General features: G+C 49.5%; 1 protein-coding gene across 3 annotated transcripts in view; it reads right to left on the bottom strand.

Moving 5' to 3' along the window:
- Nucleotides 1-13,604: 13,604 nt before the first annotated feature.
- The window catches only part of ATG4A (autophagy related 4A cysteine peptidase), a 107,153-nt gene continuing 104,570 nt past the window's right edge, over nucleotides 13,605-16,187 (bottom strand). For all 3 annotated transcript variants that reach the window (XM_063937279.1, XM_063937280.1, XM_063937281.1), the window contains one exon: nucleotides 13,605-14,892. In XM_063937279.1, the coding sequence (XP_063793349.1) occupies nucleotides 14,828-14,892 (65 nt within the window). In that variant the 3' untranslated portion in view covers nucleotides 13,605-14,827. The remainder of the gene's footprint in view (nucleotides 14,893-16,187) is intronic.

Genomic DNA, 16,187 nt, shown 5'->3' with positions numbered 1-16,187 from the left:
TGCGTCCGGTCATGGTTCAAAAAATACGGGAGACAAAAGACGTAGGGGTCCCCCGTATTTTTTAAACCAGCACCGGGCTCCACTAGCCAGAGAGATAATGCCACAGCCGGGGGACACTTTTACATAGGTCCCTGCGGCCGTGGCATTACCCCCCCAACTAGTCACCCCTTGCCGGGGTACCCTGGAGGAGTGGGGACCCCTTAAATCAAGGGGTCCCCCCCTCCAGCCACCCAAGGGCCAGGGGTGGGCGGTGGATGGGAGGCTGATAGCCTTTGTGTAAAAATGAAATAGTTTTTTTGTGGTAGAACTACAAGTCCCAGCAAGCCTCCCCTGCAAGGCCATTTTTCCGAGCATTCCAGTTGCTCAGTCTCAGGGGGATATCCTATTAGCCCCAGTAAAACATCTGGTGCGAAAAACGTATGTTTTTCGCTACTTTTCCAGATATTTCACCAATTTTTTTTTACAGGCAATCCAGATTGATCGCCTGTAAAAAAAATGCCCTTTCTCCCGAAAACACACAGGTTCAGTGACACCTGTGTTTTTGTTAGAAACAGCCCCGTTTTCACATGAAAACAGGGCTGTTTCTGGGATTTGGTGGCAGGCGAAACAAAATCCCCATTGACCGGTAAAACCTGCAGCGTCCCGTCCTCATGCTGATGACACGGATGCTGTGTGGCCGCTGGCTGGGAGAGGCTGCCGGGTGACTGCTGCTGGGGATCTGTGTGCGGCTGCAGTGTCCCTGTCCTCCTGCTGACGCGGGTGCTGTGTGGCCGCTGGCTGGGGGTAGCTGCTGGGTGAATGCTGCTGGGGATCTGTGTGCGGCGCCGTGCCTGTGTGTCTCGCGGGCAGTCGGCGGCGACGCGTTGCACCGGGAGCTGTCAGGAGCCGGCACCCGGTGCAGCATCAGGTGACCCCCGATAAGCCACCGCTCGTGCTGGCTTATCGGGGGTAATAGGATAGCCCCCAGTGGAACAATTAGCCCTGGTAAATTACCGGGGCTACTTGGATATCCCCCTCAGTGGTCGAAGTGGAAATTTTGAAGTGGGGGTATGGAAAAAATAAGAATTTACTTACCGATAATTCTATTTCTCATAGTCCGTAGTGGATGCTGGGAACTCCGAAAGGACCATGGGGAATAGCGGCTCCGCAGGAGACAGGGCACAAAAGTAAAAGCTTTAAGACTAGCTGGTGTGCACTGGCTCCTCCCCCTATGACCCTCCTCCAAGCCTCAGTTAGGATACTGTGCCCGGACGAGCGTACACAATAAGGAAGGATTTTGAATCCCGGGTAAGACTCATACCAGCCACACCAATCACACCGTACAACCTGTGATCTGAACCCAGTTAACAGCATGATAACAGAGGAGCCTCTGAAAAGATGGCTCACAACAATAATAACCCGATTTTTGTAACTATGTACAAGTATTGCAGACAATCCGCACTTGGGATGGGCGCCCAGCATCCACTACGGACTATGAGAAATAGAATTATCGGTAAGTAAATTCTTATTTTCTCTGACGTCCTAGTGGATGCTGGGAACTCCGAAAGGACCATGGGGATTATACCAAAGCTCCCAAACGGGCGGGAGAGTGCGGATGACTCTGCAGCACCAAATGAGAGAACTCCAGGTCCTCCTCAGCCAGGGTATCAATTTTGTAGAATTTTACAAACATATTTGCTCCTGACCAAGTAGCTGCTCGGCAAAGTTGTAAAGCCGAGACCCCTCGGGCAGCCGCCCAAGATGAGCCCATCTTCCTTGTGGAGTGGGCATTTACAGATTTTTGGCTGTGGCAGGCCTGCCACAGAATGTGCAAGCTGAATTGTACTACAATTCCAACGAGCAATAGTCTGCTTAGAAGCAGGAGCACCCAGCTTGTTGGGTGCATACAGGATAAACAGCGAGTCAGATTTTCTGACTCCAGCCGTCCTGGAAACATATATTTTCAGGGCCCTGACAACGTCTAGCAACTTGGAGTCCTCCAAGTCCCTTGTAGCCGCAGGCACCACAATAGGTTGGTTCAGGTGAAACGCTGAAACCACCTTAGGGAGAAACTGAGGACGAGTCCTCAATTCCGCCCTGTCCGAATGGAAAATCAGATAAGGGCTTTTACAGGATAAAGCCGCCAATTCTGACACGCGCCTGGCCCAGGCCAGGGCCAACAGCATGACCACTTTCCATGTGAGATATTTTAACTCCACAGATTTAAGTGGTTCAAACCAATGTGACTTTTTGGAACCCAAAAACTACATTGAGATCCCAAGGTGCCACTGGAGGCACAAAAGGAGGCTGTATATGCAGTACCCCTTTTACAACGTCTGAACTTCAGGGACTGAAGCTAGTTCTTTTTGGAAGAAAATTGACGGGGCCGAAATTTGAACCTTAATGGACCCCAATTTCAGGCCCATAGACACTCCTGTTTGCAGGAAATGTAGGAATCGACCCAGTTGAATTTCCTCCGTCGGGCCTTACTGGCCTCGCACCACGCAACATATTTTTGCCAAATACGGTGATAATGTTTTGCGGTTACATCCTCCCTGGCTTTGATCAGGATAGGGATGACCTCATCCGGAATGCCTTTTTTCCTTCAGGATCCGGCGTTCAACCGCCATGCCGTCAAATGCAGTCGCGGTAAGTCTTGGAACAGACAGGGTCCTTGCTGAAGCAGGTCCCTTCTTAGAGGTAGAGGCCACGGATCCTCCGTGAGCATCTTTTGAAGTTCCGGTTACCAAGTCCTTCTTGGCCAATCCGGAGCCACGAATATAGTGCTTACTCCTCTCCATTTTATCAATCTCAGTACCTTGGGTGTGAGAGGCAGATGAGGGAACACATACACTGACTGGTACACCCACGGTGTTACCAGAGCGTCTACAGCTATTGCCTGAGGGTCCCTTGACCTGGCGCAATACCTGTTGAGTTTTTCCCAACGGTTTATAATCATGTGGAAGATTTCTGGGTGAAGTCCCCACTCTCCCGGGTGGAGGTCGTGTCTGCTGAGGAAGTCTGCTTCCCAGTTGTCCACTCCCGGAATTGCTGACAGTGCTATCACATGATTTTCCGCCCAGCGAAGAATCCTTGCAGCTTCTGCCATTGCCCTCCTGCTTCTTGTGCCACCCTGTCTGTTTACGTGGGTGACTGCCGTGATGTTGTCCGACTGGATCAACACCGGCTGACCTTGAAGCAGAGGTCTTGCTAAGCTTAGAGCATTGTAAATGGCCCTTAGCTTTAGGATATTTATGTGAAGTGATGTCTCCAGGCTTGACCATAAGCCCTGGAAATTCCTTCCCTGTGTGACTGCTCCCCAGCCTCGCAGGCTGGCATCCGTGGTCACCAGGACCCAGTCCTGAATGCCGAATCTGCGGCCCTCTAGAAGATGAGCACTCTGCAACCACCACAGGAGGGACACCCTTGTTCTTGGTGACAGGGTTATCCGCTGATGCATCCGAAGATGCGACCCGGACCATTTGTCCAGCAGGTCCCACTGGAAAGTTCTTGCGTGGAATCTGACGAATGGGATTGCTTCGTAGGAAGCCACCATTTTACCCAGAACCCTTGTGCATTGATGCACTGAGACTTGGCTCGGTTTTAGGAGGTTCCTGACTAGCTCGGATAACTCCCTGGCTTTCTCCTCCGGGAGAAACACCTTTTTCTGGACTGTGTCCAGGATCATCCCTAGGAACAGAAGACGAGTCGTCGGAACCAGCTGCGATTTTGGAATATTGAGAATCCAATCGTGCTGCCGCAACACTACCTGAGATAGTGCTACACCGACCTCCAACTGTTCCCTGGATCTTACCCTTATCAGGGAATCGTCCAAGTAAGGGATAACTAAAATTCCCTTCCTTCGAAGGAATATCATCATTTCGGCCATTACCTTGGTAAAGACCCGGGGTGCCGTGGACCATCCATACGGCAGCGTCTGAACTGATAGTGACAGTTCTGTACCATAAACCTGAGGTACCCTTGGTGAGAAGGGTAAATTTGGACATGAAGGTAAGCATCCTTGATGTCCCGAGACATCACGTAGTCCCCTTCTTCCAGGTTCGCAATCACTGCTCTGAGTGACTCAATCTTGAATTTGAACCTCTGTATGTAAGTGTTCAAAGATTTTAGATTTAGAATCGGTCTCACCGAGCCGTCCGGCTTCGGTACCACAACAGTGTGGAATAATACCCCGTTCCCTGTTGCAGGAGGGGTACCTTGATTATCACCTGCTGGGAATACAGCTTGTGAATGGCTTCCAAAACTGTCTCCCTGTCAGAAGGAGACATCGGTAAAGCCGACTTTAGGAAACGGCGAGGGGGAGACGTCTCGAATTCCAATTTGTACCCCTGAGATATGAAGGATCCAGGGGTCTACTTGCGAGTGAGCCCACTGCGCGCTGAAATTCATTGAGACGGGCCCCCCACCGTGCCTGATTCTGCTTGTAAAGCCCCAGCGTCATACTGAGGGCTTGGCAGAGGCGGGAGAGGGTTTCTGTTCCTGGGAACTGGCTGATTTCTGCAGCCTTTTTCCTCTCCCTCTGTCACGGGGCAGAAATGAGGAACCTTTTGCCCGCTTGTCCACGAAAAGACTGCGCCTGATAATACGGCGTCTTCTCATGTTGAGAGGCGACCTGGGGTACAAATGTGGATTTCCCAGCTGTTGCCGTGGCCACCAGGTCTGAAAGACCGACCCCAAATAACTCCTCTCCTTAATAAGGCAATACTTCCAAATGCCGTTTGAAATCCGCATCACCTGACCACTGTCGTGTCCATAACCCTCTACTGGTAGAAATGGACAACGCACTTAGACTTGATGCCAGTCGGCAAATATTCCGCTGTGCATCACGCATATATAGAAATGCATCATTTAAATGCTCTATAGGCAAAAATATACTGTCCCTATCTAGGGTATCAATATTTTCAGTCAGGGAATCCGACCACGCCAACCCAGCACTGCACATCCAGGCTGAGGCGATTGCTGGTCGCAGTATAACACCAGTATGTGTGTAAATACATTTTAGGATACCCTCCTGCTTTCTATCAGCAGGATCCTTAAGGGCGGCCATCTCAGGAGAGGGTAGAGCCCTTACAAGCGTGTGAGCGCTTTATCCACCCTAGGGGGTGTTTCCCAACGCACCCTAACCTCTGGCGGGAAAGGATATAATGCCAATAACATTTTAGAAATTATCAGTTGTTATCGGGGGAAACCCACGCATCATCACACACCTCATTTAATTTCTCAGATTCAGGAAAACTACAGGTAGTTTTTCCTCACCGAACATAATACCCCTTTTTGGTGGTACTCGTATTATCAGAAATGTGTAAAACATTTTTCATTGCCTCAATCATGTAACGTGTGGCCCTACTGGAAGTCACATTTGTCTCATTACCGTCGACACTGGAGTCAGTATCCGTGTCGGCGTCTATATCTGCCATCTGAGGTAACGGGCGCTTTAGAGCCCCTGATGGCCTATGAGACGTCTGGACAGGCACAAGCTGAGTAGCCGGCTGTCTCATGTCAACCACTGTCTTTTATACAGAGCTGACACTGTCACGTAATTCTTTCCAACAGTTTATCCACTCAGGTGTCGACCCCCTAGGGGGTGACATCACTATTACAGGCAATCTGCTCCGTCTCCACATAATTTTTCTCCTCATACATGTCGACACAAACGTACCGACATACAGCACACACACAGGGAATGCTCTGATAGAGGACAGGACCCCACTAGCCCTTTGGGGAGACAGAGGGAGAGTTTGCCAGCACACACCAGAGCGCTATATATATATATAGGGATAACCTTATATAAGTGTTTTTCCCCTTATAGCTGCTGTATTGTTTATACTGCGCCTAATTAGTGCCCCCCTCTCTTTTTTAACCCTTTCTGTAGTGTAGTGACTGCAGGGGAGAGCCAGGGAGCTTCCCTCCAACGGAGCTGTGTGGGAAAAATGGCGCCAGTGTGCTGAGGAGATAGGCTCCGCCCCCTTATCGGCGGCCTTATCTCCCGTTTTTCTATGTATCCTGGCAGGGGTTAAATGCATCCATATAGCCCAGGAGCTATATGTGATGTATTTTTTTTGCCATATAAGGTATTTTTATTGCGTCTCAGGGCGCCCCCCCCCCAGCGCCCTGCACCCTCAGTGACCGGAGTGTGAAGTGTGCTGAGAGCAATGGCGCACAGCTGCGGTGCTGTGCGCTACCTTATTGAAGACAGGACGTCTTCTGCCGCCGATTTTCCGGACCTCTTCTGCTCTTCTGGCTCTGTAAGGGGGACGGCGGCGCGGCTCTGGGACCCATCCATGGCTGGGCCTGTGATCGTCCCTCTGGAGCTAATGTCCAGTAGCCTAAGAAGCCCAATCCACTCTGCACGCAGGTGAGTTCGCTTCTTCTCCCCTTAGTCCCTCGATGCAGTGAGCCTGTTGCCAGCAGGACTCACTGAAAATAAAAAACCTAATTTAAACTTTTACTCTAAGCAGCTCAGGAGAGCCACCTAGATTGCACCCTTCTCGTTCGGGCACAAAAATCTAACTGAGGCTTGGAGGAGGGTCATAGGGGGAGGAGCCAGTGCACACCAGCTAGTCTTAAAGCTTTTACTTTTGTGCCCAGTCTCCTGCGGAGCCGCTATTCCCCATGGTCCTTTCGGAGTTCCCAGCATCCACTAGGACGTCAGAGAAAATAAGATTTTACTTACCGATAAATCTATTTCTCGTAGTCCGTAGTGGATGCTGGGACTCCGTAAGGACCATGGGGAATAGCGGCTCCGCAGGAGACAGGGCACAAAATAAAAGCTTAAGGATCAGGTGGTGTGCACTGGCTCCTCCCCCTATGACCCTCCTCCAAGCCTCAGTTAGGATACTGTGCCCGGACGAGCGTACATAATAAGGAAGGATCTTGAATCCCGGGTAAGACTCATACCAGCCACACCAATCACACCGTACAACTCGTGATCTGAACCCAGTTAACAGTATGATAAATGCAAAGGAGCCTCTGAAAAGATGGCTCAAACAATAATAACCCGAATTTTTGTAACAATAACTATATACAAGTATTGCAGACAATCCGCACTAGGGATGGGCGCCCAGCATCCACTACGGACTACGAGAAATAGATTTATCGGTAAGTAAAATCTTATTTTCTCTGACGTCCTAGTGGATGCTGGGACTCCGTAAGGACCATGGGGATTATACCAAAGCTCCCAAACGGGCGGGAGAGTGCGGATGACTCTGCAGCACCGAATGAGAGAACTCCAGGTCCTCCTCAGCCAGGGTATCAAATTTGTAGAATTTAGCAAACGTGTTTGCCCCTGACCAAGTAGCTGCTCGGCAAAGTTGTAAAGCCGAGACCCCTCGGGCAGCCGCCCAAGATGAGCCCACTTTCCTTGTGGAATGGGCTTTTACTGATTTTGGCTGTGGCAATCCTGCCACGGAATGTGCAAGCTGAATTGTACTACAAATCCAACGAGCAATCGTCTGCTTTGAAGCAGGAGCACCCAGCTTGTTGGGTGCATACAGGATAAACAGCGAGTCAGTTTTCCTGACTCCAGCCGTCCTGGAAACATATATTTTCAGGGCCCTGACAACGTCTAGCAACTTGGAGTCCTCCAAGTCCCTAGTAGCCGCAGGCACCACAATAGGTTGGTTCATGTGAAATGCAGAAACCACCTTAGGTAGAAATTGAGGACGAGTCCTCAATTCCGCCCTGTCAGAATGAAAAATTAAGTAAGGGCTTTTATATGATAAAGCCGCCAATTCTGACACCCGCCTGGCTGAAGCCAAGGCTAACAGCATCGACACCTTCCACGTGAGATATTTTAAGTCCACAGTGGAAAGTGGTTCAAACCAATGTGATTTTAGAAAACTCAATACAACATTGAGATCCCAAGGTGCCACTGGAGGCACAAAAGGAGGCTGTATGTGCAGCACCCCTTTCACAAATGTCTGAACTTCAGGTACTGAAGCCAGTTCTTTCTGGAAGAAAATCGACAAGGCCGAAATTTGAACCTTAATGGACCCTAATTTTAGGCCCATAGACAGTCCTGTTTGCAGGAAATGCAGGAAACGACCCAGTTGAAATTCCTCTGTAGGGGCCTTCTTGGCCTCACACCACGCAACATATTTACGCCAAATGCGGTGATAATGTTTTGCGGTTACTTCCTTTCTGGCTTTGACCAGAGTAGGGATGACTTCTTCTGGAATGCCCTTTTCCTTTAGGATCCGGCGTTCAACCGCCATGCCGTCAAACGCAGCCGCGGTAAGTCTTGGAACAGACAAGGCCCCTGCAGTAGCAGGTCCTTTCTTAGAGGTAGAGGCCACGGTTCGTCCGTGAGCATCTCTTGAAGTTCCGGGTACCAAGTCCTTCTTGGCCAATCCGGAACCACGAGTATAGTTCTTACTCCTCTCCTTCTTATGATTCTCAATACTTTTGGTATGAGAGGCAGAGGAGGGAACACATACACTGACTGGTACACCCACGGCGTTACCAGAGCGTCCACTGCTATTGCCTGAGGGTCCCTTGACCTGGCGCAATATCTGTCCAGTTTTCTGTTTAGACGTGACGCCATCATGTCCACCTTTGGTTTTTCCCAACGGTTTACAATCAGGTGGAAGACTTCCGGGTGAAGTCCCCACTCTCCCGGGTGAAGGTCGTGTCTGCTGAGGAAGTCTGCTTCCCAGTTGTCCACTCCCGGAATGAACACTGCTGACAGTGCTATCACATGATTTTCCGCCCAGCGAAGAATCCTTGCAGCTTCTGTCATTGCCCTCCTGCTTCTCGTGCCGCCCTGTCTGTTTACGTGGGCGACTGACGTGATGTTGTCCGATTGGATCAACACCGCCTGACCCTGAAGCAGAGGTTTTGCTTGACTTAAGGCATTGTAAATGGCCCTTAGTTCCAGAATGTTTATATGAAGAGATGTTTCCATGCTTGACCACAAGCCCTGGAAATTCCTTCCCTGTGTGACTGCTCCCCAGCCTCTCAGGCTGGCATCCGTGGTTACCAGGATCCAATCCTGAATGCCAAATCTGCGGCCCTCTAGAAGATGAGCACTCTGCAGCCACCACAGGAGAGACACCCTTGTCCTTGGCGACAGGGTTATCCGCTGATGCATCTGAAGATGCGATCCGGACCATTTGTCCAGTAGATCCCACTGAAACGTTCTTGCATGGAATCTTCCGAATGGAATCGCTTCGTAAGAAGCCACCATTTTTCCCAGGACCCTCGTGCACTGATGTACTGAGACCTGTCCTGGTTTTAGGAGGTTCCTGACTAGCTCGGATAACTCCCTGGCCTTCTCCTCCGGGAGAAACACCTTCTTCTGGACTGTGTCCAGAATCATTCCTAGGAACAGTAGACGTGTCGTTGGAATCAGCTGCGATTTTGGAATATTTAGAATCCACCCGTGCTGACGTAACACTACCTGAGATAGTGCCACTCCGACTTCTAACTGTTCCCTGGTTCTTGCCCTTATCAGGAGATCGTCCAAGTAAGGGATAATTAAGATGCCTTTTCTTCGTAGAAGAATCATCATTTCGGCCATTACCTTGGTAAAGACCCGAGGTGCCGTGGACAATCCAAACGGCAGCGTCTGAAACTGATAATGACAGTTTTGTACTACAAACCTGAGGTACCCTTGGTGAGAAGGGTATATTGGGACGTGGAGATAAGCATCTTTGATGTCCAGAGACACCATATAGTCCCCTTCTTCCAGGTTCGCTATCACTGCTCTGAGTGACTCCATCTTGAATTTGAACCTTTTTATGTAAGTGTTCAAAGATTTCAGATTTAAGATTGGTCTCACCGAGCCGTCCGGCTTCGGTACCACAAACAGCGTGGAATAATACCCCTTTCCCTGTTGTAAGAGGGGTACCTTGATTATCACCTGCTGGGAATACAGCTTGTGAATGGCTTCCAAAACTGCCTCCCTGTCGGAGGGAGACTTTGGTAAAGCAGACTTCAGGAACCGATGAGGGGGAAACGCCTCGAATTCCAGTTTGTACCCCTGTGATACTACCTGTAGAATCCAGGGATCCACTTGCGAGTGAGCCCACTGCGCGTTGAAATTCTTGAGACGGGCCCCCACCATATCTGAGTCTGCTTGTAAAGCCCCAGCGTCATGCTGAAGACTTGGCAGAAGCAGAGGAGGGCTTCTGCTCCTGGGAAGCGGCTGCATGGTGCAGTCTTTTTCCCCTTCCTCTGCCCCGGGGCAGAAAAGAGTGGCCTTTTGCTCGCTTGTATTTATGGGAACGAAAGGACTGAGTTTGAAAAGACGGTGTCTTTTTCTGTTGATGTGAAGTGACCTGGGGTAAAAAGGTGGATTTTCCAGCCGTTGCCGTGGCCACCAGGTCCGATAGACCAGCCCCAAATAACTCCTCCCCTTTATACGGCAATACTTCCATGTGCCGTTTGGAATCTGCATCCCCTGACCACTGTCGCGTCCATAACGCTCTTCTGGCAGAGATGGACATAGCACTGACTCTTGATGCCAGGGTGCAAATATCCCTCTGTGCATCACGCATATATAGCAATGCATCCTTTAAATGCTCTATAGTTAACAAAATACTGTCCCTATCCAGGGTATCAATATTCTCAGTCAGGGAATCCGACCATGCGACTCCAGCACTACACATCCAGGCTGAGGCGATTGCTGGTCGCAGTATAACACCAGTATGTGTGTATATACTCTTTAGGATATTTTCCAGTCTTCTATCAGCCGGTTCTTTGAGGGTGGCCGTATCAGGGGACGGTAACGCTACTTGTTTAGATAAACGTGTGAGCGCCTTATCTACCCTAGGGGGTGTTTCCCAGCGCGTCCTAACCTCTGGCGGGAAAGGATATAGTGCTAATAATTTATTAGAAATTAGCTGTTTTTTATCGGGGAAAACCCACGCTTTATCACACACCTCATTTATTTCATCTGACTCAGGAAAAACTATTGGTAGTTTTTTCACCGCCCACATAATACCCTTCTTTGTGGTACTTGTAGTGTCAGAAAGGTTCAATGCCTCTTTCATTGCTGTGATCATGTAACGTGTGGCCCTGCTGGACATCACGTTTGTCTCGTCACCGTCGACACTAGACTCAGTATCTGTGTCTGGGTCTGTGTCGACCCACTGAGGTAACGGGCGTTTTAGGGCCCCTGACGGTGTCTGAGACGCCTGGACAGGCACTAATTGATTTGCCGGCTGTCTCATCTGCAGGGGAGAGTGAGGGAGCCGTCCTTCCAGCGGAGCTGTGAGGGAAAATGGCGCTTGTGTGCTGAGGAGATAGGCTCCGCCCCTTCACGACGTCCTTATCTCCCGCTTTTTCTGTGTAAAATGGCAGGGGTAAAATACATCCATATAGCCCAGGAGCTATATGTGATGTATTCTTTTTAGCCACCTAAGGTATATACTGTAATATTGCGTCTCAGGGCGCTCCCCCCCCAGCGCCCTGCACCCTCAGTGACCGGAGTGTGAAGTGTGCTGAGAGCAATGGCGCACAGCTGCGGTGCTGTGCGCTACCTTAGTCTGAAGACAGGATCGTCTTCTGCCGCCGATTTCACCGGACCTCTTCGTCTCTTCTGGCTCTGTAAGGGGGACGGCGGCGCGGCTCCGGTGACCCATCCAGGCTGAACCTGTGATCGTCCCTCTGGAGCTAATGTCCAGTAGCCTAAGAAACCCGATCCACTCTGCACTCAGGTGAGTCCGTTTCTTCTCCCCTTAGTCCCACGATGCAGTGAGCCTGTTGCCAGCAGGACTCACTGAAAATAAAAAATCCTAAACTAAACTTTTATTCTAAGCAGCTCAGGAGAGCCACCTAGATTGCACCCTTCTCGGCCGGGCACAAAAATCTAACTGAGGCTTGGAGGAGGGTCATAGGGGGAGGAGCCAGTGCACACCACCTGATCCTTAAGCTTTTATTTTGTGCCCTGTCTCCTGCGGAGCCGCTATTCCCCATGGTCCTTACGGAGTCCCAGCATCCACTAGGACGTCAGAGAAATTAAGGTTGTAATTATGAGTGCACGCTCTGGAAAAGGTGTGGCCACTCAAAAGGGGCATGTCCTTAAGTGTAGTGTTACACATTATGCACCACAATAGTAGGACCCCTTATACTATCTAGTACTGGTTCCCCTTACACATTATCCCACAGTGAATGAGCCAAAATTCCCACGGAACAAGCCAAAATTCACATTACACCACACAGAATGAGCCAAAATTTACAATATGCCACACAGAATGAGCCAAAATTCACAATACACCACACAGTATGATCCAAAATGTATAATACATCACACAGTATGATCTAAAATTCACAATACGCCACACAGTATGATCCAAATTTCCATTATCCCACAAAGTATGAGCCAAAATTCAGGGACAGGGAGAGTGACAGCAGGGACATAGGGACAGGGAGAGTGACAGCAGAGACACGGAGAGTGACCGTAGCAACATAGAAAGTGACAGCAGTGACAGGGAGAGTGACAGAGGGACATAGGGAAGCAGGGTAACATTACCTTATGAGCAGCGGAGGTGCGGAGGGGGCTGTCAGCGGCTATACAGAGATTGCAGTTGGCGGCAGTGAGAAGGTCCTGGGCGGTGGCGGTGCAGAGGAGAAGACCATGGGCACCTGCGGTGAGAAGGAGACCAGGGCGACAGCGGCAGTGAGAAGGAGACCAGGGTGGCAGTGGCGGGGAGGAGACCATGGGCGGCGGCAGCGGCAGTGAGAAGGATGCCTTCGGTGTGGCTCTGGTGACTCGTGACATCCCAATGACCGCCGCCATTTGCAATCTGCAGCGTACCGGCAGCCAATGAAGAGCAGCCGCTCCTGATTGGCTGCCGGTTCTACAGCTCCAACAGCACGGAATTTGAAAGTTGGCGGCAGCGGGGGTCTTCAGTGCTCGAAGTGCCGGTATTTACCATCTCGACTACTGGGGTTAGGGTTAGGCTGGGAGGGTAAGTGGGTTGAGAGTCAGTCTGTGGAAGTGGTGGGTTAGGATTAGGGTAAGGGTTAAAAAACTGGGATTCTGAATGTCGGGATAGTGACTGCCAGTATATAGATACCATCCCCACTGGTGTCTTCACTACATCTTGCCTCACTGCTAAGCTGGATCACACGCAGGGCCTGATTCTAAATTGAAAGTAAAGCAAAAAAGCAGGTAACTTTGTATCTGGAACAAAACATGCTGCAATGCAAGTGGAGTAAATACATTTATATTTTTTCTGTGCAGGATAAATACTGTCTGCTTTTGCGTGTAGCCCACAAAAGACAGCTTTATTTTCACACTACACTTTAGATTTCAGTTTGGACATACCCTACCCATGTCTAAATGTCGCTGCACTTGTTACATCTGCCCCACCTGCAGTGCAATGTTTTTTTCTGAAGTGCACAGTCACTTGCTTTTTTTTGCTTTCCTTTCAAATCAGAATCAGGCCCACAGTGTAAAGCTGCTGGTATACTGTAGGTCCTGTGCTGATGAGGTCATCTGACGCAGAAGTAAACCTCAGTGATAAAATAGTAGTGTTACAAATGCTTTGTTACTTGGGAAGTAAGGGGAATCTTCCTCTGTTTTTTTTCTGCTGACTGATTTGTCGGACTCACTGCACATATAATTGCACCCATTTTTTGCATTATTAACGTACAACATGTGAGCGATAATACATAATTTATTTATACATACTTAAGAAACCAAACCTGAGTGCATAAAATGTTATTGTGTAGTAAAAAATAAAATGTAACCACAGCATCATTACACTCCTCCACACCTCGCCAAATTGTCCCCTCTCACATATAGTCATAAACACAAAGTAAATATAGGAGAAAAAGTCCTAATGAAGAAAAATCCTAATCTGTTTAAAACATATCGTATTGCACAATAAATAATTATGCTACCTATCTATGCTGCTCTTTGTAGAAAACAAGCTAAAAAATTTACCCATCGCCTACACATAATGGAGGCAGCCATTTGTGATGGCACTGGATCTCCACACAAAATGGCCGCCTACACTATGTACAAGACAGGTGTATTTTACATAAACGTGTAAAAGCAAAACAAGCTACTGTAGCTTTTGTCTCTTTTGCTGCTAAACGGAAAATGGAAAACGTAAAAGGCATTTGGTGTATTTTGTTGTGTTGCATACAAAATGTCTGTCTTTGTGTACAGTATGCCCATATATAATATTACAATGGGTTTATGTAAGAGACTTGGCACAAGTGCAGTAAGTGATTGTCAGTAAGTTATGCAAACTATTGCAGCTATAAAAAAAAGACCATTACTTACCAATCATGAAAAAAATGATCATTAGACATTTTTCAGAACTGCAACATAATGCAACATAAAAATATAATACAGAATGCTGGCTGGATCTTACCATACTCTTATAGAATTACTCCTTACCATGGAGGGAAGAACACAGGTCACCCTCAGTGGAAAAAGGGTCAATAATATATACATATTTATCCAAATTCGTGTAACAATTTTTGCAAGAAAAAGACAGACATTTTTTACCCAGTATGTAAGTGTTAAGACAAAACAAATACATAAAATGGTATAGGTTAAGGTATTGCAAAAAGGAGATACTCAACCGTTCTGTTGCTACTATTATACTGCAAAGTACACTGGCAATGCCTTCATTCAATACAAGTACACATTGAGACTGTAAACACTCTGCTGTGTGTCTGAGAGACAGGAGCTTGCAAGGAACAGGTGCAGATCTCTCGTGTGACGTTTCCAAACAGCGCAGGAAGTCCTGCCAAGAGTCCACTGCTCCCAGTATTGTGCTCTGTGCTCCGCAGTGTTTGAGGCACTTTCTGGTTAGCAAAGCTTATACTGTTATGAGTCCACCGGTAGTGCAGAGACTGACATACCCCATCACACGGTAAGGATTTCAAACTCTTCTTCCATATCAAACAGTTTATCAGTAGATTCAATGAGTTCTAGTGCAAGAAAAAGAAAACATTAGTGATCCACAACAGTTAAACCTTATGGAGGGGGAAAAAGCACCTACGGTTCCGTTGGGGATTAAATGTGACCTCTTACTAGATGATGGAATAAGACCAATACAGTTTTATCCTTTTCCCCCCATTGTTTTCCAGGTGGGCGGCACAATATGTGGTATGACTGAACCATGGCCTTGATTCAGAGATGGACGCAGTAAGTGAAAATATGCTAATGCTGCAGGAGGCATCTTGTATTAATAGATGCCTCTTGCATGCGTGTGTGACCTGCTGATGTGTTCGAAGATGCAGCATCAGATCACTCTGCATGATCATTCAGGTTACTCAGGGTGGCCAGGAAATTCATGCTGCAGAGGCCAGGAAATCTGCATCGGGGGACACAGACACTGGCCTCAGCACTCCCACAAACTGGAAGCAATATGCCTTCATTTTGGGGAACACTTCACGTAGCACCCCATAAAAAAAACACAGCCAGTCAATCAGAGGGCACTGTTTCCAACTATACAGGACCCGTTCTGCACAAGCGCATCAGAGATGTCGTAAACCATGATGCTTCCGCCCTCCTGCTTGTAGCCCAATGCTCCCGCCCTCCCGCTGGTAGCACAATGCTCCCGCCCTCCCACTGGAAGCACGGTGCTCCCGTCCTCCCGCTGGTAGCACAATGCTCCCGCCCTCCCGCTGGTAGCACAATGTTTCCGCCATCCCGCTGGTAGGACGATGCTCCCGCTCTCCCGCTGGTAGCACGATGCTCCCGCCCTCCCGCTTGTAGCACGATGCTCCCGTCCTCCCGCTGGTAGCACAATGCTCCCGTCCTCCCGCTGGTAGCATGATGCTCCCGCCCTCCTGCTGGAAGCACGTTGCTCCCGCTGGTAGCACGTTGCTCCCGCCCTCCCGCTGGTAGCACGTTGCTCCCGCCCTCCCGCTGGCAGCACGATGCTCCCGTCCTCCCACTGGTAGCACAATGCTCCTGCCTTCCCGCTGGTAGCACGATGGTCCCGCCCTCCCGCTGGTAGCATGTTGCTCCCGCCCTCCTGCTGGTAGCACGTTGCTCCCGCCCTCCCGCTGGCAGCACGTTGCTCCCGCCCTCCCGCTGGTAGCACGTTGCTCCCGCCCTCCCGCTGGTAGCACGTTACTCCGGCCCTCCCGCTGGAAGCAAGTAGCTCCTGCCCTCCCGCTGGTAGCATGTTGCTCCCGCCCTCCCGCTGGTAGCATGATGCTCCCGCCCTCCCGCTGGTAGCACGATGCTCCCGCCCTCTCACTGGAACCAAAATGCT

Source organism: Pseudophryne corroboree, chromosome 8 (assembly GCF_028390025.1).
Source record: "Pseudophryne corroboree isolate aPseCor3 chromosome 8, aPseCor3.hap2, whole genome shotgun sequence".
NCBI lineage: Eukaryota > Metazoa > Chordata > Amphibia > Anura > Myobatrachidae > Pseudophryne > Pseudophryne corroboree.
This window is presented reverse-complemented; position numbering and strand designations above follow the sequence as displayed.